The following is a 26,941-nucleotide window of genomic DNA, read 5'->3' on the forward strand; positions in this document are numbered from 1 at the left end:
CACACTTAGGACACGTCCAATCTATCTTCTTTATTACACAATGCGACGAGAGGTGGGGAGTTTGGTCGAACCGTGCGTGTCGGTATCCGTGCATTATTAAAGATGCGCTCTTTGCGTGAGGTGAGCAGAAGCAAACACTCATCAAACGATAAGATGGTATTTATTTTGGCTGCGGCAGAGGACTATGAAGATTAAGTATCCAAGAAGACGTCGCTCATTAATGTGCGCTCATTCCCAGCTACAACCCAGGGAGCTACTGTTCTCGGGAGAAAGCAATATCTGCCTAATGAAACATGAAGTATGAGTAAACTAACTGAAAGTCAATGACATTGTCTTTTCCTGTTCCTCCGGTGTTCGCGTGGTGCAGAAGCGAAACTCGCTTCGGTGTGTCCGAACGATCTCTCTCACGGGCCCGAAAAGAAGTCCAGCGCTCGCCTGACGGATTCTGCGTTCTGTTTATTCCAGAGGTGATTCAGCTGCAGGCGATAGTAGATATTAACATACATAAATTCACAGATGCTTTTATCCAGAGCAATGTACAAATTACGAAAAACACAACCAATTAATATTGAATTATTCCAGTTAGCTGTAATTTCTGCACCACTAATGATGCCAAACAGAATCACACAAACATGTTTTCGGATGTAAATGTTTTGCCTGTACAAATCTTGTATCCGTCATGTAATGAGCTTGCTGGAATGTTCTGGGATCAAAATAAGCCCACAACATTCTTTTTTTCTCAAATACTTCTTTGAAATACTGTATTTAGGTCTTTTTTTTCAAGGTTAAGAGCCTTTACATCAAAGATAATAACCATAAACTATAAAGTTTTGATAGGGACGTCCAAAAATTATACTAGTTTTTGTTTATTGTATAAATAATATTTATATAATATATAGATTATACATTAAATATTGCATTATTATATAACATTGTTATTTAAAACAGGAATATCTTCGTAAAATACTGATTTTGAAAAAATATTTGTATGTAAAAAATAAATATATTTCACAAAATAATATTAAAAAGTGCATGAATCACACATTTTTGAACAGTTATGATTGATTCTTGCGGTAAATAGAGTATAGATTGCATTGCAAATATACACTATTTTTCTTTCTTTCTTTTACTGGTAGTGTAAATGTTTCACAAAAAACGTGACTGGGACATTTATTTACATTAAGAAATACTTATTTCAGAACGGTAATGCACAACACTGAAATATCTATATTTTGTTATATTTTAATTAAAATGAAAATTCTAAAACGGAAGCGTCAAAGGAATAGCTCACCCAAAAATTTAATTGACGGCATATTTTACTCCATCCTAGCTGTATATGACTTTCTTCTTTCAGACCAACACAATCCTGGCTCTTCCAAGCTTGCCAATGCTGGTGTATGGTGACCATGATATCGAAGTCCCATAAATCAGATATATATATATAAGTACTGCTTCAGAAAACTAACCTACATGCCTTAGGGGATTATTACATGTCCTCTGAAGCAGATCGATAGTTTTGGAAGAAAAATATTTCTAATTATAAAATGATAACCTAAATAACTGACTTCTGGCAAGAGCCGAGTGCGATTCCCCTAGAGCGGGTCTTGGCTGACTTCTGACTTGATGTATAATATCTGATGTGAGCTGCGTCATACGTAGAGTCAGAGGTCAGCCTAAATGCTCTCTCGGGGATGTGCATGCACGCATAGGTTAATTTTCGGGCACAGTATTTGCAGATATGTGCAATTTACAGAGCTTCAAAATCATGGCCACCATCCACCACCATCAGCAAGCTCGGAAGAGCCAGGAAAAATAAAAAACTGAAAGATGAAAGTCATATACAACTAGGATGGCTTGAAGGTGAGTAAAATTTGCCGAAATTTAAATTTTTGGGTGAACTATTCCTTTAACTTTGATAACAAATAAATGAAGCAGTTGTTACATTTATTGCAACATACTTCATTCCTGTCAATAGGCCTTTAGTCTAAGGGGCTTTTTTTTCACTTTTAAAAATCCATACTAAGCAAGTTTGATCAAACAGGAAATGACATCCTTAAAACCAGCACCTTCGGCACCATAGCAGATGAGTTCAGTCATATCTTTAGCCTGGAGCCGTGAATGATTTCAGCTTCATCATGCATTCAGAGCGGGCAGTGAGATCTCTCAGTTGTCTGGGAGTTCTAACCCCGTCACAGAGCGGATGCTAAGCAACCCCGCTCAAACGGCGCTCCGGAGGTGGCACAGCCGTCACGGCTCGCATCACAAATGCGGCCCATACTGGTCGTGGCGTTTCAATTAGCCACCGCGAGGAGCACAGGAGCAGAGAGGAGATTAGAAACAACTAAATTCAATTACAGCTAAGCCTCCGTGGGTAATGCTTCAAACTTCATCTTGTTAAGATCTAGTTAAGAGTACAGCGGAAAGGATGCTTACTTACTGCTGGATTCCTGCACTTGGATTTCTGCGTCTGAGCGAACTGCATTCATCATATAGTGAGACAACATTACACAGCCGGAGATTCCAGTCAATAAGCACAGAAAACATCAAGCCAACGAACAAACACACAGGCTCCGTTTGAACCCTCTTCCCCAGAGGACAACTCACAGCTTTCAAAGCTCACGAGACACCGTGGAGAACTTTGTCTCAGATGTTTATCTCGAGAAGAAATGGAAAATGAGACCGGTTAACCCTTCGCTAACCTCTGCTCCCTTTGGTTAGAGTTGCTCATTCAGACAAGCTTTATTCATGACTTTCAGGAAAATCTATCTATCTATCAGTCTATCTATGCATTTGTTCATTTGTTCGGTCAATCATCCATTCATTTGTCCTTCTGTCTATTTATCTATTTATTTTGTGAGATTCTTTTTTTGTTAAATAGTGGTCAACATTTGAAGAAGATCAAAAAGGTTCATCAGTGTTGAAGAAGAATGCATTTGTTAACTTCAAACATGACTCAATGCTTCGCAAACTAAAAGTCACAGTTCACATTTATTGAAATGATTGGTATCCTGACGAATCCGAGGACAGTTTGGGACATCCTTGAGCTTTGTGAAAGTCAGCGACGAGACGGAGCTCATGGATCGTTCTCGTTAGAAACCTGCTCACGCTGAACACGAGTGTAAGAGTTTTTTGTATTTATTTTTGAGTTAAATATATGAATCAGGGGAACACATTATCAAAAACAATAGAGTGATGCCAACCTCCGAGTGAATGTTTGGAGAGAAAGAGCCCTGACGGAGCGCCTCAAATAGAGACGTTTGAGTCCTCACAGCCTGCAAATCACCCAGCAGGCATCTGTAGGACCGCTCGCTCACCAGTGCCGCAATGCTCAGGGTTTTACAGCGTATTAAAATGAAGCAGGCTCAAAGCGATGATTAGCACTTAGCAGTGCAATCAGAAACGACCCACACCGCCCACATTTCACCAGGCAAAAATTTATAATCACAATCCGGAAATCTCGTCGGCAGAATTTATGTTCCAGCCAGTATCACTTTTGCCGCAATCCCGCCCAGCTGTGGCTTATTTACCTAAAGAAGCGAATGCAATTTATGGGGGTCCACGCAGGGGTCACGGAGATATCAATAAAACACAAAGGCCGAGCCAACGATATCAGCACAGCCTGCTACGCTCAAACAGATGCGGGGTTTTCTGGTCCGCTAATGTCCTAGATGGCGACTGGCAAGGGTAGAGGGCCCGTCTGCTGTAAATTACCGTTGGCAGAGACAGGGCTTTTTTTTGGGCAATGACTCACTACAGGATGCATATGCAAATGTAGCAAGCAAGTCATAGAATCAGTCCAATTCAGTCTCAAAGTCAATTAACTTTGGCACCGTTAAAAACAGCTAAAAGAGTGAGAAGGCCCGTTACGTGGCACAGGACGCTCAGGTTTATAGTCTCAGACAGCTTTGTCAGGCCTCTCTTCTCCCAGTTTGTCTGTCTTGGGTTTTGATGACGGTGGAAAACTTTTGTGCTGACTTTGAAAAAGTGAAAGTAGAACTCATCTAATTCTTTGGAGAATGTTTAGTCAGATTTCATCTCTTAATTTCCATACAAATGCGGGTCCAGACGGGTACGGGATCTTTTGATGAATCTTCAATGAATTCTGTTTCGCCCATTCAGATTCTGTCTGGCGGCCAATGAGAGATAGCGACTCTATTAATCATGTTGTTCACAATAAATGATGTATAGTGGTGTGACAGTTGTCTGGTTTGCGGTAGAAATGCTACAGTACCTAACATTTGATGTGACTTTCATTTGACTGTAAGGTAAAGTCCTATTCTGCAAACTCCAAAATGTTAAATGTCATGTATGGGTTTGTATTGTATTGTGTTTTAAGTAGGCCTAACCATAAAGTTAACATTCAATGTCCTTTTTCTTTCTTTTTTTATCACAATATATAGTGTTATATACTATTATATATATATATATATATATATATATATATATATATATATATATATATATATATATATATATACGCTCTGTGTTCACGGACGGCGGTGGGTCCCACCTCGCACTCTTCCTGGAGGGGGAGTATATATATATTTCAGTTTTGGAAGTGGAAAAGAGCAAGTTAATTGACGTGCATTGACAATTATTCATTCATTCATTTTTAAATAAACGTTTTTCCTCAGCTAAGCATTGCACAACTTTTCCGTATTCGGCCCCATCTTTAAAAACACAATTTCTGTTCACCTATATTTTTTTAATATGTAGCTTAAACAGCGCTTCCAAACATTGTTCATTTAATGCTATGCAAAAACCAGTGGGTTGCATTTTTTTTTACCTTTGTAGTCCAAACCCATATGAACGGCCCTCATAGCGACAGATGAACAAAGACATTATCAATCAAAAAAAAGCTTTGCGGATCCTTATAGGTTTCCCGAGGTTCCTTTGTTGTTTCTTTGAGGATTTTATGGTATTCCAGCACTCATCTTTGGAGATCTCCTCGGGGGAATAACAGTAGAATTCATTCCCTCGTAATCGGCCAGTCTCTTGAAATCCTCCTGTAACTCTTTGCAGTCTAGTGAGCTTTAACAACTCTTCAGGAGTCCTCTGAAATCTCACTTGATCTGACCATATTGCACTTAAGCAGGAACAGATTGTGTGGAGCAGGTGACCAGGTTTTCTGCAGGTCAGAAAAGCTCCATGCTAAATCTAAAAAAAAAAAAAAATATATATATATATATATATATATATATATATATATATATATATATATATATATATATATCCTAAATCATCTTCTCTGAGCTTCATCTTTACAAATATGTATTATTTACTAATGTATAGTTTTTTTTACACATTTTTTAATAGGGTCAGAGTGGTAGAACTCATAGGCAAAAATCAATTTATCTATAACGTTTTTTTACAAACAGCCTCATGACGTCACTGAGACAGATGTTCTTCACCTCTGGTTAACCTCTGTCCAGCTGTGGAGATCTGGTCGAAGCCCTGACACAGACTCTAGGAGTAAAAGCTCTTCATAGGTCCCTCTTTGACACAGATTCACATCCCCATGTTCTTTCTTTACCTCAGGATATCAGCACTCAGCACTCAAGAAGGATATAATAATGTTTAGTGAGAAGCAGCTCACCGTCACACTCTGCGTCTGGGTCTAAAGACTTCATTTGCCTGTCCTTGAGCGTGTGCTGTTGTCCTTTAGATGCAGATGCACTGCTGTGTTTTGTGCAGCTTTAGCTCTGGACCTTCCTCATTGCAGAACTGCATGGATGATGGTGTTTAACATACCCCCAAATTATTTTTGGGGGTATGTTAAAGTTCACATGTTAGTTAAATTTGTAGCACAAAAACACTGTGCCTAAAGACAGAAAATAATGAAAATATGAAAATCACTACAGTGTATCTACACAAGAAATGTATGTAAGCTGAAAATGATGCTGAAAAAGTTCCAACAAATACAATAATACTATATAGTCCAAAATATATGATTATTTAGTTGCAAAAGTTTACACTGAGCAGATGGAAATATCTAAATTGACACATTGTTAATATTATTACTGCTGTCTTGATACTGACTGGTTATTAATCACAATTATTCTATCCCATTTATTGCCATAGTTTTTAGCAGTAAATAATACCAATAAATGACAGTAAACAATATTAATACATCTTTAAAATGATAATGCCGGCATGGCTTGAAATCCCTGCGCTCTGCACAGCAGAATCTTTACTGACATGCTCGTGGCTTTTAGACAGAGCGAAAAAATCAGGATGATACACAGCCGTAAGACCATTTTAGTTTATATTAAAGCCTCTTCCATAGACATACATCATATTGACTGTAAATGAATTAAACTCAACTGAGTACTCCCTACCGGAGCGTACAGGTAAAAAATAAAACTGCTGAGAACCCATTTCTCAATTTCATTCTCCCATCAGAGCGCTAGGGAGTGCATGTAAATGTTGTGCATCACAAGCCATAATTCTTAATTTTTAAGTCGATATGAAGTCACGGAAAAAGCAGGGCTTCCCGGAGATTGCTCTGAGCAAACACACATACAGCATCTCATATATTACGAACCGGACACATTGTGATGAGGATGTGAGACGTGCTGAGCATCGCATCCATTCATTGAGAGCCCCGTTACGGCTGACACGTCCCGCTCTTCTGTTGCAGACCGGTCGTGTAGCGCAGATTTATTTTTTCAGCCATTTGCGTAGCTTTTTTCTGAAAAGTCGTTTAATGGGGTGGGGAGCGGCGCGATGGCAGCTGCATGCTGGGAGAGCAGACACAGGGCTTTTCACGCCACCTGGGCCGGGCAGAGCAACTGAGCCGTGCAAAGCCTGAATAGAGGAAGTGCAAAGAGAAGTTCAAGCAATCTGCAGTACAGAGGAGTTGCCAAGAAATGTTGACTTTGTTGCATTCGTGCCTGTGTTCAGCGCCCGCGATAAGGCTTTCGAGGGGGCAGCGGCACGTGATCTCGGCCCGGAATGAATGCATTTGCATAATCCACAGTGAATTACTCTGGATATCACCTTTAAAAATCAGCATTTTTAAACGCGTGTTCGTATCTGGAGAAAAACTGTCTGAATGTTCTGCTAAAAAAAGTACAGTGGCTCTTTTCAACAACCGTGAGGCACACAAAGTATTTTGAAAGTTAATTACAACACACAAATGCATTTCATAATATATTGATTGGAAATGTAAATATGGTCAAATTTCACTTCATGGGGTTTTTTAACATTAATATGAGTTCCCCTAGCCTATGGTCCCCCAGTGGCTGGAAATGGCGATATGTCTAAAGCGAGCTCTGGGTATCCTGCTTCACCTTTAAGGAAATGAAAGCTCAGATGGCCCTCCTTTCTCTGCTTTGCCCGCCCAGAAAACTTATCAGACGAAACCAGACTGGCCGAACTGTACGCTCACAAGGATGGGCGATCTGACAGGAGTGTTACTATGATGTGAATCAGATCTCACGTGTGTTGTAAGGACAAAGTCACCTCGTCTGTCTAGTCACGATGAAGATGTAGAACAAATTTTACAGCTACTTTATTATTCCAGTAGTTACTAGTCCGGCTAATCACAACAATGCATATAAAATAACATGATTATATATAAATCGGTTTGTTGTTGTACACACGTGCACACAGATACAGTTGTAAGATGCAATAAAACTTTGAACAACAAAAGACAATACTTTATGGGTCCTTTTCTGGTAAGAAATGGCCATTGGGTATACAAACATATTTCTAATTTAAGGTCGTTTTACATTTATTCTGGCACCAGACATCACAAGATGATATTTTATGCTCCTTATGTAGCCAAATATGCATTGTTTTGAAAGAGCCGCTTTAGTCTTCCCTGTGTTTTGAATCCAGCTTTTGATTGGCCTGGTTGTACGTCACTCAGACAAAACAGGCCAATCAGAAGAGAGGCTCATGAATAGTAATTAGACGGGCCAAATCGACCTGTTTTTGACAGAGCACTTGAGAAAGGAGCTGTAAAAACATATTGAGATGCTTTTTGTTACTTATACTACAAATATATATATATATTCTTAAGGGCATCAACACCTAAAATACAGCTTCAAAAAGGTGTATGACATGGGACCTTTCATTTAACCAAATCATTTAATTCATAGCAGTTAGTGTATGCCTATTTTAACATGACTCGACCAATCAGCATCCAGCACGATGCCATCCGTTTTATATTCAACTCAAGTAGCATTGCAGCTGTTTTTTTTTTTTATACTTTGCAAAGTTGTTTTCATACCACTTTTGGACAACCTAGAGATCTAATCCAAAACGACAAAGTCACATTAATTCTCTTTGTGTATATACATAAGACTTCATTTGTGGGAAAATTGAACACGCACGCTGAATATATTTTATGCGACAGCATGTCAACACCTATGAAGCTCCGGAGTGTGAGCTAACACAAAAATGATTGTTTTCCTGCCAGGATTTTCCATTCTTCAAGCCATTATGGAGGCTGCGGTGGCGAACAACTGGCAAGTTACAGCGCGGTCGGTGGGCAGCATCACGGACCCCCAGGAGTTCCGGCGTATCATCGAGGAAATGGACAGGAGACAGGAGAAGCGCTACCTCATCGACTGTGAAGTGGACAGAATCAATGTCATCTTGGAGCAGGTAAAGTCTGCATCTCCCCCCTCCTGCCTGTTTCTTCACTTCTCTGTCAGTCTGGCTGATTTGACGTCTCTTCCCTTCATCGGAAGACTCGTTCATTTAGTAAGAATCCAGTCCCTGATTTATTAATATCGCTGAAGTCCATCAGTCCACCGTGTCGTTTCCACATGGATGACCCGACAGAGCTGTAGATGGGCTCTCTGAGCGTACAATTAGACTGAATGGGTGAGCAGATATTTGAGCACAACTGTCCTCTTCTCTTTGCTCTCTAATAGATCCGTGGGCTCTTTGATGTCTGTCTGTGAAGGGTAATCAGGCCCTGAATTGGAATGTCCTCGTTAGCGCTAATTTAAATGTATTAGCTCCAGTAGCACAATACCTCCTCATTGAATTGATTTGGTTTCGCTTGCTTTTATGTATCTGTCCTGCGTCAGATTTCGAGCCGTAATGTATATTTAGCATTTATTTACCGTGGCCAGCATAATTTAGTTTTCTTTACTCTGACAAATTATGTTGTCATTGCTGTATTTTTTTTCTTTATAAAGACTAAAATGAATGCTACAAATCAGTCGAGCGCAACAGTAATACCTGATTCGTTTCTGTAGCCTAGGTTCCTGAGAGCACTTTTCCATTCATTTTCTCCATTTCAGAAAATCCTAAGCCTCAGACCACAACATCCGGCTTTGAGATGAATCATAACTTTACAGCGTATGCTTCAAAGGAATACATGTTTTATACAAGTAAATCTGCTGTGCAATTATAATTGATGTTAGTGTTAAGCGCATATTAATGTATTACTTTGCACGACCATATTTATATTACCTTAACTCTATCCTTACCTATTACAATATTATTAAGCAGATTCAAGCAAAAGTAGTTATAGTCAATAATTAGTTAAAAGTAAAGTGCGACCAAACATAAATTGCCATATCGATTTAAAACATGAAAAATAGCATGAATGGCTTGTGTTCACTGCAGTCCTCTCTTCAAGCATTCGATCCTATTCATTTCAGGATGATGAAACTAGAAGTGCTGAAATGCTACTGCATGCAAAAATCCCAGCAGCCCTTTGTCGTCTGCATTTATTCAAAATTTGTCCTCTAAAACTTAATCTAGTTAGCCTTTTCAATAAGTCACTGAAGTAACCGTACCTCATCTTTGCCTCCGGCTGAACCTCTTCTAAATGTTGCAGCGGTTTATGGGTGAAAACGAGCAGGCATGAGAGGAATTAAGGAAATTACAGCAGGAATCTTATGTTATTGCCCCCCGGGACACATGTTTTTAATCCCTTTTCCGACCTCAGCATGTATTGGCTAAACTGGATCTAATTGAACTAATCTCCCTGGCCCTGCTGACACTGATAGCCGAGATAAGTTTCTGGACTACGGTCCTTCAGAGACCTGCAGCGAGGCGGGAGAACGGCGCTATAGAGTTCTGCTCACCGTAATCCATCTGCATTTCGTGATCTCCAGCACAGACTGCGAATGGGAGCCGGCCTCCAGAGGGTTTCAGCGGCTGAGTTAAGCTTCGCGAAGAGCAATGGTGACAGCTTTTACTGCCCTGCTATACTGAGTATGTCAACCCATCGCAATAATTTATAAGCAGTGCCCTTGCAGTGGGAGCGCGGAGGGGCTTGTGCCTTTTCAAGAGGAAAACTAGCTTGTGATCTGGGGTTTACACTCAAGATGTGTCATTTTACTCTGCCGAGAGCATGACGGCCTGTCATAAGCAGAGTGACATTTCATGTGTGAATATGGTAAATAGCGCTGCAAAATGGTACAAAATGCCAATATCTGCTTTGTGAAGGATTTGATGCAATCGGTGTCTCTGTAACGTTGCTTGAGTTTTTGTTGGGGCATTGGCTCCACCTGGGCTTTCCGCGCCGATGTTTAAATAAAGACATCAACCTGTCCATCTTAATTTAGTGGATGTGGCGGGATGGATAAATGACATCTGGGACTAACTTGGAGATACAATGCGCAGCACTAACTAGAGAGTCGGGATGTGTCGGGAGTGTGGGAGGAAAAATATTAAAATGCGCTGAGAGGCTGTGCTTCACTGAAGCCTTGCTAGATCTGCCGCCATGAAGCATAAAGAACGGGTCTCTTCAGAGGATGGAGATGTACCATTGAATTTATTCGCTCTGTGCATTTTCAGGTGATATGCCTGGCGAAAAATCGATATACGGGAGAAACAGGAAAGTAATAGATAAAATGTACAAAATAAAATGTAACGGATAAATACGATAAAACACAAATACAATTTGATGAAATACAAATATATTTCTACATTTATAGAATAGGTCAATTTGCATTTCATTCCGAAATTCTTTCAAAAAATGAACGCAATATGAAGCAGCACAACGGTTTCAACACTCATAATAAATCTGGATATTAGAATGATTTCTGAAGAATCATGTGATACTGAAGAATGGAGTACTGATGTTGGAAATTCCGAAAAAAATTATATTTTGAAGTATATTGAAATAGGAAACAAATATTAGAAATTGCAAAGATTTCACAATATGCTGTAGTAATGAGTATATAGTAATATATTACTATAGCATATTGTGAAACATATATATAACTTATTTATTCAACATTGATCCAATGTTATCACACATTAAAATAAATGATGTGTGTGTGTGTGTGTGTGTGTGTGTGTGCGCGCACCTGGTATTTATCACATTATGGGGACAAAATATTAGTAACAGTACATTTTGACCTTGTGGGGACATTTTTTAGGTCCCCATGAGAAAACAAGCTTATAAACCATACAGGTGTGTGTGTGTGTGTGTGTGTGTGTGTGTGTGTGTGTGTGTGTGTGTGTGTGTGTGTGTGTGTGTGTGTGAATGATATGACATTAATAAATGATATAATCAAAATCTTGTCTCAAAGTTGAATGTTGCATCAAGGTCAGACTATAAAGGGCTAATTTCCCACCCTCGTGTCATGCCAGAATTCATTTTTGAGACAGGTATCCTTTTAGCCCTGCAAACAGACGCAGGCTGAGAAAGTAAGACTCAAAATAAAACAATGCTCAAGTCATCTGAGGTAAATCCTAAAGACTGGGGCCTTAAAATCTCTTAAAAGCTCACAGGCTCTGGAGAGCGTTTAACGTGTCACTTTAACAATCTAATGGGATTAGGGGGTTAGAGTTGTACCGCAGGAGGCAAACAGAGTGAGACGGAATGAAACAGGATTCAGGAACAGGAATAGTCAAACATAGTAAAGAGGGTAATCCGAAATCTTAATTAAAAATACACTAACAGTAATCCACACACTCGTGTTTCTAGTTTTGATAGTCAAATATGCTCAAGTTGCAGCTGCTGAATTTAGAACCAACTGTAATTCTTACTTCAACCACAGAAACATGAATATGGGAAGAACAAACATAACACAGAACACCGTGTAGGTTGAGCTTAAAGGACAGAAAGGAATGACCCTGTAACATCTTGGCAGTTGGTGCAAAAGTAAAGTAATAAATCTATTTAAATATCTATTTTCTTTAAACTTTTGCCTCGCCAGGCTCATTGAAATGCTTGTGGTAAAATTGATGCCAAATGAAATCATGCAAAAAATAAATAAATAAAACATCTGGAATGGACACTAGACACTTTTACAAATGATGGCACACTGGGCAAATTTTTGAGTAAACGTTGGTCAATTTTGGTTAATTTTGCTGTCATGTCGCGGTCAACTAGGTGAGACACAGGTGAGACCAATCTAAAGTATCCAGATGGAAATTCGTTACCCATTCTCAGTGGGAAAGTGCCTGAGCAACACTGCTCAACAACACTGCACAAATTGCTCCTCGTATATCATCAGCCTGATAGTTAAGGTCAAGATTTCGCACAGCACAATATTATGTTATGCCTTCAAAATAATTTTTAAATGCTGCAAGATTTGTTTAAAAAACTGAACACTGGCGTCATACACTGTATATAGTTCCATATGCATGGTTTGTTCTAGTGACGTCTGTGAGGTGACTTGAAATTACTGTTCAACAAAACCTCACGGTAAGTTAAAATAGCATTGGTTGCACAAGCAAACGCTTTTGTAATACTTTTGTTATTTTCGACATGACATTCGCCATTCAACGGACATTTGAAGTCTGAATGAAATATAAGTGCCACAAAACATACCTGTACCAATGTAATAAAAATACGGCCATGGTCATGTATTGAATGTGAGTTTTAACACCACTCACTGGAATCACTTTGAAACTGCCTTGAAACATGCAATAAGCTACAGTATGTGATGTCCAGCGTTGCAGAAATATCCCCACAAGCAAGTATTTTTCAATGAGCCTGGGTTGACTTTTGTTCAGGTCTCCCGCTTCTCACATTTCCTATCAAGAAAAGAATTCCAATAATCTCACGTGACCTCTAGACCTCTAGACCTCTAGAGTTTCAGAAGAGAGACAAAATCTGCAATCATGTGTCAGCTGTTTCAATATGAGCTCACCCATTTCTCATCTAAAAACTTCCAAGAGCAAAAATAGCTAAAAAGAAAACAATAAAAATATTCATTAGCAGCTGTAGGAAAAAACACAATGAATGTGTCGTTGAATCACTGACTCTGAATCACTGAATCATTCAGGAATACAACACCACTGTCTTGAGAACATCGACACTGAAAAGGCGTCAGAATGTAGGTCACTTAGTATTACTTTCAACGTAGCATGTTTGAAAATGCATTTAGTTAGTAATTGCATAACTTCGGTTAAAATATAAAAGAGTGACAGGACAAATGGGCATCTGGCCCAAGGCGATGCTAGTAGGAGAACATGGTATTTGTGTAAGATAAAATCAGACAGATGGGGGAGTGATGTCGCTGAATTTAACAGGGACCAGACTCCGTTGGCTGGGTCATCTTTCAGGTCAACCGGGGGTGGAAAATTATCACAGAGCCCAGAGCAGGATTGATTTTTCTGCTGAAGATCTCACTCTGCAACCTTAACAGGAAAACATGGACATGAAGGGATTCTTAAAATGATAGCTTTAGGAAATAAGTTACGAGGTTGATTGGTTTAAATGATTTTAGATGGGCCACAGCTCTTTTGGGCCAATTTTGAAGCGTGTCAGATTGGTCTTGAAAAGGCAGCCATTAGTGCCACTGGTCCACTTGATCTCCGTATGTATATATATATATATATTTTATTTATTTTATTACATCAGTATTACATCAGAGGGCACTCCATAATGAAAACAGTATCTCTATTACCGGTTCTGCCTGTCTTCATGTCAATTCTTTCTTTTTTTGCTGCCATCAAGTACTTTAGGTCATCACCGTTGGATTTTCTTATATTAAAACTAAATCTTTTTTGTTGTTGTTACATCCATCCAGTCTCTATTTAAGGTTGCAGCGATGCTCAATGCACTTATTCTCAAACAATTGTCTAATTATGGCAAAATCAACTGTACTATGGACATTATTTATATATACAAAACAAAAACATGTAATGTGATCGTTTTAATTTCATACATTTCTATGAGGTTTGGACTCTATGCAGTCATTGGATTCCATATGCTGATATTTATTGGAATACTATAGCATATGCATATTCATTTGATTGATGGTATAGCGAATTTAAAGGATTTTGGTTTGGAAGGCTTTACATGTTGCTTTTCGTAAACCGCTTAAATGTGCATTGGATTATGCTTTGCATCGGATCAGCCTGATATTGCAATAGTGTGTTGAATAATAACCAATTTTAAAGGTGTCTAATGTTTCAGACAAGTTATACACGGATTCAAAGCTATTTGCACAGGCTAGTGTATTTAGTTTGTCTTTTGGAAAAGAGCCAGACCTGCTCAGCTCACAGAGGTTTAAATTCAAAGCAGCTGAGAGGACAGGAGAGGTACAGATGCTCCTGCCAGTTAATTAGAATGTATCCCCCCGGGATCGCTCCGGCTTCTGGCCTGCCCACATAAAAGCTAGCCTGAGGGAGCAAAAATGAAGATAACTGAGTGTTCTAGAGAGCTTTTGGAAAGCGTTTGGGGCCATTTGTCCTTCCCCAGCCTCAGCCCTCAATGAGTTTTGAAGAACGCTTATTGATTGGTCATGCCATGAGGTAAGTGTTGGAGGAGGAATTGATGATGCTGCAGCTTTTTTGTTACCCGAGCTGCACTCATGCTGTGAGTGAAATAAGACAAAGCCAGCACATGACGGTTTAGACCGACTTCTGCTTTTGCATTCAGAATAATATTTTTTGAATAGTTCTTACACATTGTTTCATTATTATTTGTCTTGTTACAGTGCAACACAACAGGAAACGTTCTTTTTTTTTAATTCACCACGATGTTCCATGATTAATTCAGCTTCAAATTCATAATTTACAGACTTCATCCAAACTTTGTTTTTACAGCCATCGGTGTATGATCTGTTTTGTTTTTGTTTTTTTCAGATATAGCATTATGAGGAATCGAATCATCCTTTGAACTGTGAAAACATACTGTAACTTGCAAAACCCGACACCAAAAAGAACACCAATAAGTATAAGCTAAAGAGAGAGAGAATTAAAAAAAAAAAAAAATATATATATATATATATATATATATATATATATATATATATATATATATATATAGTTCTGTATCATAAACCATTCAAATCTCTATTTTGAAAAATGCTTATTCCAATAAAAATGTCAGCTATTTTGCTAATATACCATAGAATATTGCTACTAAATAATAAGTGCGATATAAAATAAAAAAAAAAAAAAAAAAAAACAATTGTCTTCTATAATGTTTGAAAATCAGCCTCTCTCCATTTCTCTCTCTAACGCTATATTTTACCTAAAATATTTTTCTGCTGCCTTGCAAACTCAGATATTTCCTCTAGGAAATGCAAATCTAGTTATTTTTTATTTATCATTCATTTTTGTTTTCTTCTTTGGTACTATCCAATATCATTTTCTTCATCAGCCCCCAAGAAATGAAACCCTAACCGCTCACTGCAGGGAAGAGCAATTACATAGTCCCTGCTATGCCATTTAACATCATTTCCCTAAAACAATCAAACTGTTTTTGTAGTTATTGCGCTCGAGTCCTAATCCCAGCCCGGCGTGTTTTAGCTAAAGGTCACGCCTGAGCTGTAATGACCCAGCGGTCTGACGTCTGGTTTTATTGAACCTCTGGACTGAATGCTTTGCGATTGCTTTCATTTGGACTCATGCGCTGCGCTCTCTCTGTCAGAGCCGCGTGAATAGGTTCTGTCTGTGGGCGAGCACAGGGTCACTCCGGTCTGTCTTTGCCCGTCACGGCAGGGTGAAAACTACCCTCAAGGACAGCAAATCTCTTTCTGGCTGGCCAGCACAAAGGTGCTGATGCTAGAGGTGGGATCAATGTGCCAGCGGGGGTAGGAAGATTACAAAGTGAGAGCAGGAATCTTCGGGTATTTACTTCACATTAACTCAGAGCACAACTGTATTCCAGCCCCATAATGCCTTTCAGAAATCAGCCCACCTTCATCCGTCTATGTTACAAGCTGGGATTTCAGTAATCTGCTGCTGTGAAATATTATAGTTGTCGAATATTATCATTTAAAGTGCCCGTATTATGTTCAGTTACAAGCTTTTCATTTTATTTTTGGGCCATGCTAAAATACATCTGGATATTTCCAAGATCACATTATTTTTGCAATTCTATACACTGAAGAAGTTTTTCACCCACTGCCTATAACACTCTGTTTTAGCTCCTGTCTGTTTTAATCCACCTCTGTCCGCTCCGGCTCAGTCTGTTGATAGGTCAAATGTTTAAATTTGTGTTTGAAACTATTACCATAATCATGTTTTAGCTTTTAAAGCAATACCTACGCCATTAATGCAATACAATAACTTAGTCCGTACCATGTTTTTTGCCCTTAGTACCTTCTTGACACATCTATATCGCATCCCCATGTTGTTTGAGGGCAGACGGTAGGTAGGCATCATGCAAATGTGTAACATGATGACCCAGTCCCAGAAATAATGGGACGACTGCCAATGAGGTGTTTCAGGCAAGTGTTTTCTTTTTTGGAAGCTTCTTTCTTCAAAGTGCAGACTGTAGGTTTGTAACTTTGCAGATTGTTTACATGCACAAGCAACTACCAAAAAGCATCATTAGCCAACTACGGTTGCAAGTTTCGTCATTAGCAGCATAGCTCAACGATTCAGTGCTTCTTGAAAAAATAGTTCAAATAAACGATCTCGATCAGAGTTTTTACGTGGCTGGAACTACAGCTTTGGACCTGTGGTTAGAAGCATAGATATATAGGCTTAACTAAACATGCTCTTGGGCCAAAGGAAGCAAGCTAACATGCATTACTATTTTAAATATGTATTTCTGAGCATCCATTGCAAGCGCATGTGCATAAATGGCTTAAGGGAACCGAGGAGTATGGCGTAAGAGGGAACTCGCGATGAATCAAAGATCAAATAAAGCATAATGACAGTGAACAAAAAATAGTAAAATAGTCAACAGAGGCACCTTAGAGATATCTAATCAGTAAATAGCATAAGTTATTCCTTCACATCATTAACAATGGTCCTATGTTGTTGAATAATGCGGTTACAATACATCGTACTATTGTTATGACGTTGTTCAGGTAACACACCCCAGGTTAGGACAAGCTCAGGGTCAGCTTAAACCAGTTCATATTTGCTGTCATGCTATTGTTCGTGTTGTTTTATTTAAAACGGGGAACAGAAAGGTAAATAAATAATACGAATACTTTAAAAATGCACAGTGGCCTAGCATCAAAGACCACTGGTTATTTCAAGGACTGCAAATGCAAGCTCTGTCATGTATTCTGTTAGTGCCAGTGCTGTGTGCTCTTCAGGTCTCGGGCTGGACGCTTTGAATGGAATCGTGTCATTAGACCCTGGCTGTGTCCACATCAAGGTTGTAGAGTGGTCCTGCTGTCCCACAGGCTGTGAAGTTCAGTTGTGATCTCTGTTCCTCCGCCAGCTCTCGCTCAGGTGTGAGGAGCCTGCAGCAGTATTTGTTTGTGGTTGGACAGGACTGATAACCTCGCTGGCTCCAAAAGCATTCAGTGGAGCCAAAAGTCAAGGGCATTGTGGCAAAAGAGCATCAGAGAAGATAAGGCTGAATCATTAGATCAGTCTTTTATGTTTTGCGGAAACGTTAAAGATTCGTCCAAAAAAAAATATTTCTGTTGTCATCAAGATCTATAGGTGGTTGTCTCTTCCGTGGAGGACAAAGATTATATACTGTAGAATATTCACGTCAAAAATGGAAAAGGGCTCTAAAAGTACTGCAAGTAATCAAAATGAGTGTGCTGTAATCCACTCCTCTCAAACTGGATAACACTTTATTTCAATAGTCCACTTTCATTGTACTAACTATAATTTTGCAACTACCTGTACATGTCAACTAAATGTAATGGACTATAATACATTTGCATCTCTCATTAGAGTCTCAGTTGACAGTTAGGGTTAGGGTTAGTAGAATAAGTTGGCATGTACCTGTAGAGTTGGTTAGTCAGTTGAATGTGTTGGTGAAGCATCATAATAAAGTGATTGCAGATATTAAGCAGAGAGAGTCTACTTATGCTCTAATGACTGCTAGCTGACTTGTAGTTACAGTGAATTATAGTTAATAGAATTTCTAAAATGGACTATCTAAATGAAGTGTTTCACTAAATTGTGTTAAATAAATATTGATGTGGTTTGACATCGATGAAGCCAAATCACCTTTATTCTCTTAATTACTAATAATGCACAGGTTTTACAGATATGTGTGGAAGATTTTTGTAATAAGTGAAATTTAGTAGATACCTTTAAAAAGATATCATTTGGTGCAAGAGTCATATACATTGTTTATGGCGCTTTTCGTTTTCTTTTGCACTTGACAGTGCCTAGTCACTGTCTACCCCTCTAAGAAGACAAGAGAGTTCAGAAAATGGTGACAAGAGGACAATTTTTGTGTGTACATGTTGTTCTGTCTAGAATGGTGCAATCGCTCAAGTTATTGCTCATTACTGCTTTCTCCATACACTCTCCTTCATGATCTTCAGCTCAGGAAGACCATTCATAGCATGATATGAATTTGTAATACTGCTGCTGTCAAAATTGACCCTCATTCACCAGCAGTCATCTTTCTCCAGAGATGCAATTTTAACAGATGGGAAAAAAGTGGCAATACTATTATTTTTATTATTTTTTACATTTTACAGAGTTGTGACAGCTCTAATATGAATGAGTGGAACAAACAAGTTTTTTTTATATTTGTATAAAGAGCATTTTGGTACAACCTGTCCTCCAATCAAAAATATGTTCCTATAGGTCGTTTGTCCAGATTTTTCAAATCTGTGTTGCAATTAGGTTTTTGTGAAACTCAGTTGGTAATGCATTGCGTTATATATGATGGCATGCAATTATGTGATCATGGGTTCAATCCCAGAGAACGCACATCCTCATAAAAAGTATATGCACTATAAATCATAATTTTGCACTATTTCTGTAAGGGGTAGGTTGAGGAGCGGGTTAGGTGTGGCCATGTGTATCAATCACACCTAGTTACCATCAGATTGGAGTAAAAAGCCCTCACATTGCATTTAAATAAACATACATTTTGATTGGTAATAACGTCATACGCCATTTCACAACGACAGATGCAACACAACACTGACCCACAAGAGGACGCTTTAAAACCTAAAAATAAGTCGTAATAAGGTACTTGCACAAATGACCTAAAGAGTCGTTTTTTGTTGGATGACAGGCTCTTTTGGTAACACGTTATTTTCATGGTACCAATGGATATTATACTAACTAGAGTACAACTAGAAGCCTTTCTGCTTAATACATGCTAACACGTTATTTTATTTTCTCTGTACCGATTATAACTAAATTTGCCAATACATGTCAACTTACCCTAACTCAACAATCTAATAATACTTTGCTAATACTCTAATGATAATTCATAGATGTTGACATGAATCCCATTTAGAAGTGAAATATATATATATCTATCTTTGTTGTATTTTAAGTGCATACGTGTCCACCGTGCACAAAAGCATGTGTCACAACCAACTGCTTTCAAAAGTGAAGTCACAGTTATTTATATAATGCTTTTTACAATGCTTGTTGTGTCAAAGCAGCTTTACAGTAAATAGCGTGTGTCACAATATTGTGTTGTTGTCCTCTAGCCAGACAAAACCAGCAGTTTAATTCTAGGTTTCAACAAAGTCAGATTACGAAGAGGACTCATCTGGTTCCCATGTGTCCCATGTGAGATCTTACCCTGGGGTTCAAAATGAATCATGAAGACAACACAGAATTATGCAAAATTATGACCTAGACGTGATCGTCGTATGTATGCTTCACTAAAGGCCACTATCGAAAGGGGTCTGAGGTGAAGGTCGCAGGGTCAGATGGGGTCAGTCATCGGCACACCTGGTCCAGCAGTGACGCCCTTTGTTCATGCGGAGGAAGTAGGGTTTTGTCCATGTGTATTCCCGTTGGCCAGAGTACAGTAGCGAGCCACATCAAAAACTGTCAGCTGCTGCATGTGGATAAATCCATCAATGCTGAATGCCTTTGTCACTTAAGACAGTGTAAATAGAGAGAGGAGCTTACCTGAGGGACGAAATAAGGCCCTGCGCTCTTCAATAACATGGATTGTTATTGATTCTCTTTCCTGTAGGTCGTGGCTCTCGGAAAGAACAGTCGGGGCTACCATTACGTAATTGCCAATCTGGTGAGTTTCTGTACCTCCGTACTCTTAAGTACATGTATTCCAGTTAAACGCAGTTCTTCGACCATATTAATTCGGCAAATGATTTATATTATTTCAAAGGTCTTAAAACAGCAAAATAACCAAAACCCTTACCAAAATAACCAAAACACTCACCATACAAATCAATATGATAAAAACGACAGATGGTTTCCATGTTTTTGTCACAAAATGATTATTTTTCAAATAATTTTCAAATAATTATTATTTTAATATTGAACAGAAAGCACATCTTTCCCTCACAGACACACGCAAACATACGCGCTAATGTAGCAACACCTCGGATGTGCATTATTTTTCGAATAATTCAATAATTCCATCATCATACAATCAATTAAAAGTCACAATTTTTATGTTTTTCTACACACGTTCGATAAAATATATACAATATATGACTTCAGGATGTATATTTGAATAATAAATATTGGTTTTCTTATGGTTTTACCAATTTAACAAGCCTAGCCTATATAATACTCATTTTTACCGCGAGGAAATCTAGCAATTTTTCCTCTTTTGGGTTTTGAACCAGAAACTTCTCTTTGAATCCATTCTCATGATGATTGTTATATTGTCATCATCTCGTGGATCCTAAGCTCGCTTCTTTTTCATCATCTCTTTCCTCAGGGCTTTACCAACATCAGCCTGGACAAGGTCTTTCTCGGCGGAGCAAATATTAGTGGCTTTCAGATAATCAATCCTGAAAACACAGTTGTTCAACAGTTTCTCCAGAGATGGGACCGTCTAGATGAAAGAGAGTTTCCTGAAGCTAGAAACACTCCACTGAAGGTCTGAAACTACTTAAAAATAACGCCAATCACTGTTGTCTTTCTCTTTCTTTGCCCATTTTCTTTATTTTCCTTCCTTGCAACGGTCGATATATTGACATTCAGTCCAAGGTGCTATTAAAACTTGAGCTCAATTTCCATGTAATTAAACAATGATCATGAGATGAATAGATTTTTAATGCCGTTTTAATGAAGGTTTTATTGTGGATGGATGGATGGGTAAGAAATGACCATGCTCTCGTCGAACTGGAAAGATATGAAAAGTCACTCAAAAGTTGTAATTATATTTTTCCTAAACGCTTTTAGGAGCACAGTACATATTTTGACATTATTTTAATGACAATTAAGCACATTTCGCACAATAGATTCATTTTATTTTTATTTCCTTTTTAACACAGAACATTTTCTTTTCCGTTAATTTCTCACGGTGGAAATTTGCACTTGCAGCCATATACATTTTCCGAGTCTTTTTCAAGACAGCATTTTAATGATATCATCAAAAGGCATTTGGAATTGAGAATAAATGTACAACTTCTCCTTTGATGTTACCTTTGTTATATTGAATTTATTTCAGTCGCTAGATTCCTCACTACGGTCGCTTTGAAGAAATACAAAATAATACAATAGCGTAGCTCACAGCAAATTAGCAGATGCCAGCTTGTTCTCTTTTCTTGGTTGAAATGGGATGTAATTACAGGTTACACCCATGAACAACAATAGCAGCAAAACCCTGTAGAGTCTCACATAAACTAAACATTTTACATATCTCTGTAATTAGAAACCTGGTTAACACTCTTTACATAGCAAGAAACAATGCACGAGCTACATCCCTGAAGTGTGTCGTCTTTTGTTGCATTCACCAGCTATGATTACATGCAGTAATGCATCGCAATTATCCTTCATTATGTACATCAACATGCGCTTGTAGACCTGGAAGAGGGCAGCTTATTTTAACCCTCTTCGAAGTGTTTACTTACAGATAATGCGTTTGCTTATTTTAAACTGCTCTGACAAATAACCGTTAACGTGACGTGCTTAACGCTTGTTGTGTACAGTACACTTCAGCGCTGTCTTATGATGCAATCCTGGTCATTGCGGAGGCGTTCCGATACCTGCGCCGCCAGAGAGTAGACGTGTCCAGACGAGGCAGTGCGGGCGATTGCCTGGCTAACCCTGCGGTCCCTTGGAGCCAAGGCATCGATATTGAACGAGCCCTCAAAATGGTAAAACGTCTTCCTTTTCTTTTTCTCATGCGCGAGTCTGAGCGCTTGAGCTTTTATGAAAATCACAATAACCATTTGTAATCTCTCAATGTGTAATTCAGATTGTCAAAGTGAGTACTTTGAAATGAGTTATGCCTCCGTATGATTCATATGCGTCGCTCTGACACATTCTAACGTGCTCTTAAGTTTCAAAGCATTGTTATTTTGCTGGTTTCTTTGATTTGTCGTTTCTGGCAGGTCCAGGTGCAAGGGATGACTGGCAATATCCAGTTTGACAGCTTCGGTCGCAGATCAAACTACACCATTGATGTCTATGAAATGAAAACAGGGGGCCCGAGAAAAGTAAGTCATCAGTAAATCTGTCCATTTGGTGTGTACGCTTTGTAAAACAGTGTGAGAACCTAAACCGGTATCCAATTTAATATGTATACGCTAGTTTACTTGAAAAAGACATTTAAAATGCATAGTTATTCTCAATAGAGAAAACAGACCAAAAGTACTGGTGACTCATATTGCACTCGGCTAAGCAACAATCACCAGTGAAATAAAAACCTCCCCAGTTAATTAATAAAACACATTATTACATTTCTTCTAACAAATCTTCTGAAATGTTGTGTTTAAATGTATAAATGAAGCATTATCTACTTAAAAATGCACTAATATGCATACATTTGCATGACGGCAATCTGAACGCTGTTAAAAAGGAGCATGAATCAACATTCTTGTTTCGTTTTGTTGACTTACTGTGTACGAGTTAAATGTTTTTAAAGAGAGGATTTGATTACTTTATATCACCCTATAAATCAGAAAATACTGTCAACAGGCAGAAAAATAAATACATTTTCACCATAGCAATAAAATGTTATATAAAACAAGCAAATGATATATGAGCAAACCATCTGTAAAAACCTTCAGAATATAGATAGAAAGAAAACGGTGAAGTCTGGTGTGTGCGCAAGCGTTACTGAAGTGGATGTTAAAGAAGTAGAAAGAAAAAAAGAAAGAAAGAAAGTAGCTAGACAAACCCTTCAATATGCCTTAACGTAAATAAGAAATAAATCACAGAAAATAAAGCTGCTCATCCAAATGTATTCCTTTTTAAAGCCACAATCCCCCATTTAAAAAAGTTAACTGCCTGCCAGTGACAGCAGCTTGAATCAACACAAGCAGTATTCATCTGCTTTCTTGTGAGCTAATAGAAAGTGCCCTTTATAACACAGCATTCCACCAGCAGTTTAGCCTAAGGTTAGATAGGGTCAGTGTCGGTAAGGAGAAGTGCATTGACAGTGGCTGTCAGAAGTGATGTATAAGACTGTGTTGGACCCCTGTGCAATGTCACCTCAGTGATGCCCTAGTGCTATGCTAACGGTTCTGACACATGCCACTCAACCACTAAACAACTCCAGCGTATAGAGAAAAGGAAACATACAGCACGCTCTTTTGATAACAGAATGTGTAAATCATTAAAACCTAACCAAGTTTAGTTTCTGTTGAGCAGTATTACATCCAAGAGTAACTTCCAGCTTCTTCATCCCTGCAAATTCCACCATAAGCATTTTTTTCCTATTTAACAAATGTCAGCCAAGAATTTGCCTTTTTTGTTTAACTCCAGGCAATAACAGCCGCAGCACGGAGACCTAATACTTTTTTAATGAACACAGTCTTATGAGAGTACACATCCACAACAGCCTCCTTAGCCGAACAGAAGGGCTGGGGGGTTTGGTAGTTAGCGTTAATGCAGTAAAAATGTCTGCTGTTTGATAATAACGCGAATGTTTTCCCTTTGCAGATCGGATACTGGAACGAGTTTGAACGCTTTGTTAATATAATGGATCAGCAGTACACCAACGATTCCTCAGTGGAAAACCGAACAATTGTGGTCACTACTATTATGGTACACGCTCCATGACGTTTTAAACGTGTCGCATATTCTGCCCATCAGGGTCATGGTGTTGACTCCTAGATTGATACATTCTGTCCTGGGCGGGTAGAAGTACATTTCTTTTGTGTTGCTTTCCATCCACTCATTACACGTTGAAACAGTCGAACGCGAGGAAACGCGACGCATGAGTGTTTCAACTGTATCCGTGTGGGTGTCAAAGCATTTTGATTTTCCATATATCAGTGGCCTGTCGTAGCAGTGACATCACAATAACGGCATTAGGTATGATGGTTTTACATTGACATCATCAAAGTAGACATGCAATGCATATGTAGGTAAGACTTGTTTCCACTCATCAAGTAAATGGTCAATGACACATGAGCTACAACAGCAAGCTAACGCTTACCGCGACAATGAAGGGTTCGATGGTTTGCCCCCGGCAAAGTTAAAGTGTATTTGAGCAAGGCCAGATATGAGGCCCCTGGACAGATCCACTTTACATTGACCAGAGGACTGCTCGGTGCTGACGTATCACTTCATCTCCTGCCGTTAATGACATTAGCTTTAGCATCAGCCTCCGATTGGCAAGGCCAACACGCATCTCTGAGGAATTCAAATCAATGCTCACGACATCATCCCGTGTAAAACAACAATCGCTCGTAATTGTTTTGTTTCACCAAAAATCAAGGTCAGTCTTTCAAATGACTTGAATGTGAGCAATTAAACCAGCAGCTGTCGGTTATTCCGTCAGAGGGATTCAGGAGGAAAACAATCGCACAAAGGATGAGGTGAGAGGATACATTCAGCACAGAACAAACAAACCATCGCTAACCCACTGGCACCCTAATTGTCTCTGACTCTAATGGGATGCATTCTCTCTGTGAGAAGCCATATTGTTTGGTAATAATGATGTGCTTAAAAAAGCAAGCCGCTGTCGCAATGTTTGAAATGGCGAAAGAGAGGATAAAACGAGCTTGCGCAATTTTCTGTTCAATTCTGTTTGTGGACAAAGTGCTTTTGAGTTTGGAATCTAACGATGGCTTTGTTTTTGCTTTGGTTTGTTTCCCTACTAAAAAGACCATGTATTGTGTTTTTGGATGCTGGTCCCCAGCATGGCACGCTGGTATGCTGCTGGTTACCCACCGGTCTGTTTCTATACCTACACCTGTAAATCAGCCGGTATCACTATGCTAGTTGTCTATGCTGTTCCAACAGCTAGACTGAAACAGCAGTAGACACCTAACCGGCAATACCAGGCATAAACCTGCCAGAAATGTATGCTGGAATAAGCTGGTCTTTTTAGCAGGGCTATGTGCAATGTTCTTTCTGTTGGAATGATGAAGGCTTCTGTCGCATATAGGTGCAACGTGCTTGAATGTGTCTGAACAGAATCAACACTATGATTCCTCTGCAGTCACTGCCATTTACTTCATGAATCGGATTCCTTCTCACTTCATACGTTCTTGCCTACCTCACCCCTCACCCTCAACTGCCAATGCATTTCAGACCCCTGGGATATTGCACCACAGCCATGTGTGTGTTTGTGTGTATGAGAAAGAGAGAGAAGCAGAATCAAACTTACTTTGATTTGTCTCCAATGTTGCTTAATGAACCCTGTTTACACCTGATGTCTTCCACCTCCATTGTTTTGATCCCAAGAGGACAGTGCTAAATGTAGGTAGACAGAGTCCAGAGATGCATTGTGACCTAATCATCAGAGGTGGTCGGGGATGCATGTGACAGCTACTCACCATGCTACAGTGATGTTTGGTGATAAATCACAAGTGGTTACTGGAGATGCATGTTAATTCCAAGGCCCTTCCAAACCAGAGACTAATACCAGAGCCCAGATGTAGACCCAAATCCAAGACCCAGAACAATAATTCGCTCCTGGGGAGCATTTACGAATCCCAAATGGTTACATAACTATTTTCATTAGTTCCATTGAACTCTATTGGTAGCAACAAAATGAGTGTCCTGCAGAGTTTAGTTCCATCCCTAATCAAACACAGCTGACTGAAATTTTCAGGCAATCCTGAAGACATAAGGTGTGTTCGACTTGAAGCAGCGCTGCAGCGACCAATTGGTGTATGACATCAAAGTACCGCAAGGGCGATTATAACGAGCATATGGAGCCATCAGCTGTCAAACGCTCTTGTGGTACTTTGATGTCATACACCGATCGGCTGCAGCAGCGCTGCTTCAAGTTGAACACACCTGTAAGTCAGATAAGGTGTGCCCACTCCTGTTCCTGGAGATCTACCTTCCTGCAAAGCTTAGCTTCAACCCTGATCAAACACACCTGAACCAGCTAATTATCAGAAAAAGAAAGAACACTTGATAATTATGACAGGTGTGCTGAAGGGCTGGAAATAAGCTCTGCAGGAATGTAGATCTCTAGGAACAGGATTGTGCACCCCTGGGTTAGATTTTTCAGCTGCATTTTTGATTAGAGATGGAGCTCTGCGGGACAGTGGCCCAAACCACAAACCAAGAATGAATTTATTGCAGCATTTCAAAACATTGGGCCACTGTGTAAAGTAACTAGGCAGCCACTCAAAGCCAAGAGTTTCTTGCAAATTCTCTTTCAATTAAAAGATACTGTGGCAACTAGAGATTAAGGTTATTATCACCTGTTATAAGTGTGTTTGAACGCAAACTCCTTTTTTGAAACCATAAATCAAGTCACAGAGTAAAGCTTGAG

General features: G+C 39.1%; 1 protein-coding gene across 6 annotated transcripts in view; it reads left to right on the forward strand.

The window, feature by feature from the left end:
- The window catches only part of gria3b (glutamate receptor, ionotropic, AMPA 3b), a 94,770-nt gene that overhangs the window by 39,254 nt on the left and 28,575 nt on the right, over positions 1-26,941 (forward strand). For all 6 annotated transcript variants that reach the window (XR_006252502.1, XM_043257023.1, XM_043257024.1 and 3 more), the window contains exons 4-9: positions 8,426-8,613; positions 20,258-20,311; positions 20,972-21,133; positions 22,188-22,355; positions 22,593-22,697; positions 24,145-24,249. Coding sequence is in view for 5 of the 6 variants with exons in the window: in XM_043257023.1 (XP_043112958.1) it covers positions 8,426-8,613; positions 20,258-20,311; positions 20,972-21,133; positions 22,188-22,355; positions 22,593-22,697; positions 24,145-24,249 (782 nt within the window). In the remaining variant the exon portion in view is untranslated. The remainder of the gene's footprint in view (positions 1-8,425; positions 8,614-20,257; positions 20,312-20,971; positions 21,134-22,187; positions 22,356-22,592; positions 22,698-24,144; positions 24,250-26,941) is intronic.

Source organism: Puntigrus tetrazona, chromosome 14 (assembly GCF_018831695.1).
Source record: "Puntigrus tetrazona isolate hp1 chromosome 14, ASM1883169v1, whole genome shotgun sequence".
Taxonomy (NCBI): domain Eukaryota; kingdom Metazoa; phylum Chordata; class Actinopteri; order Cypriniformes; family Cyprinidae; genus Puntigrus; species Puntigrus tetrazona.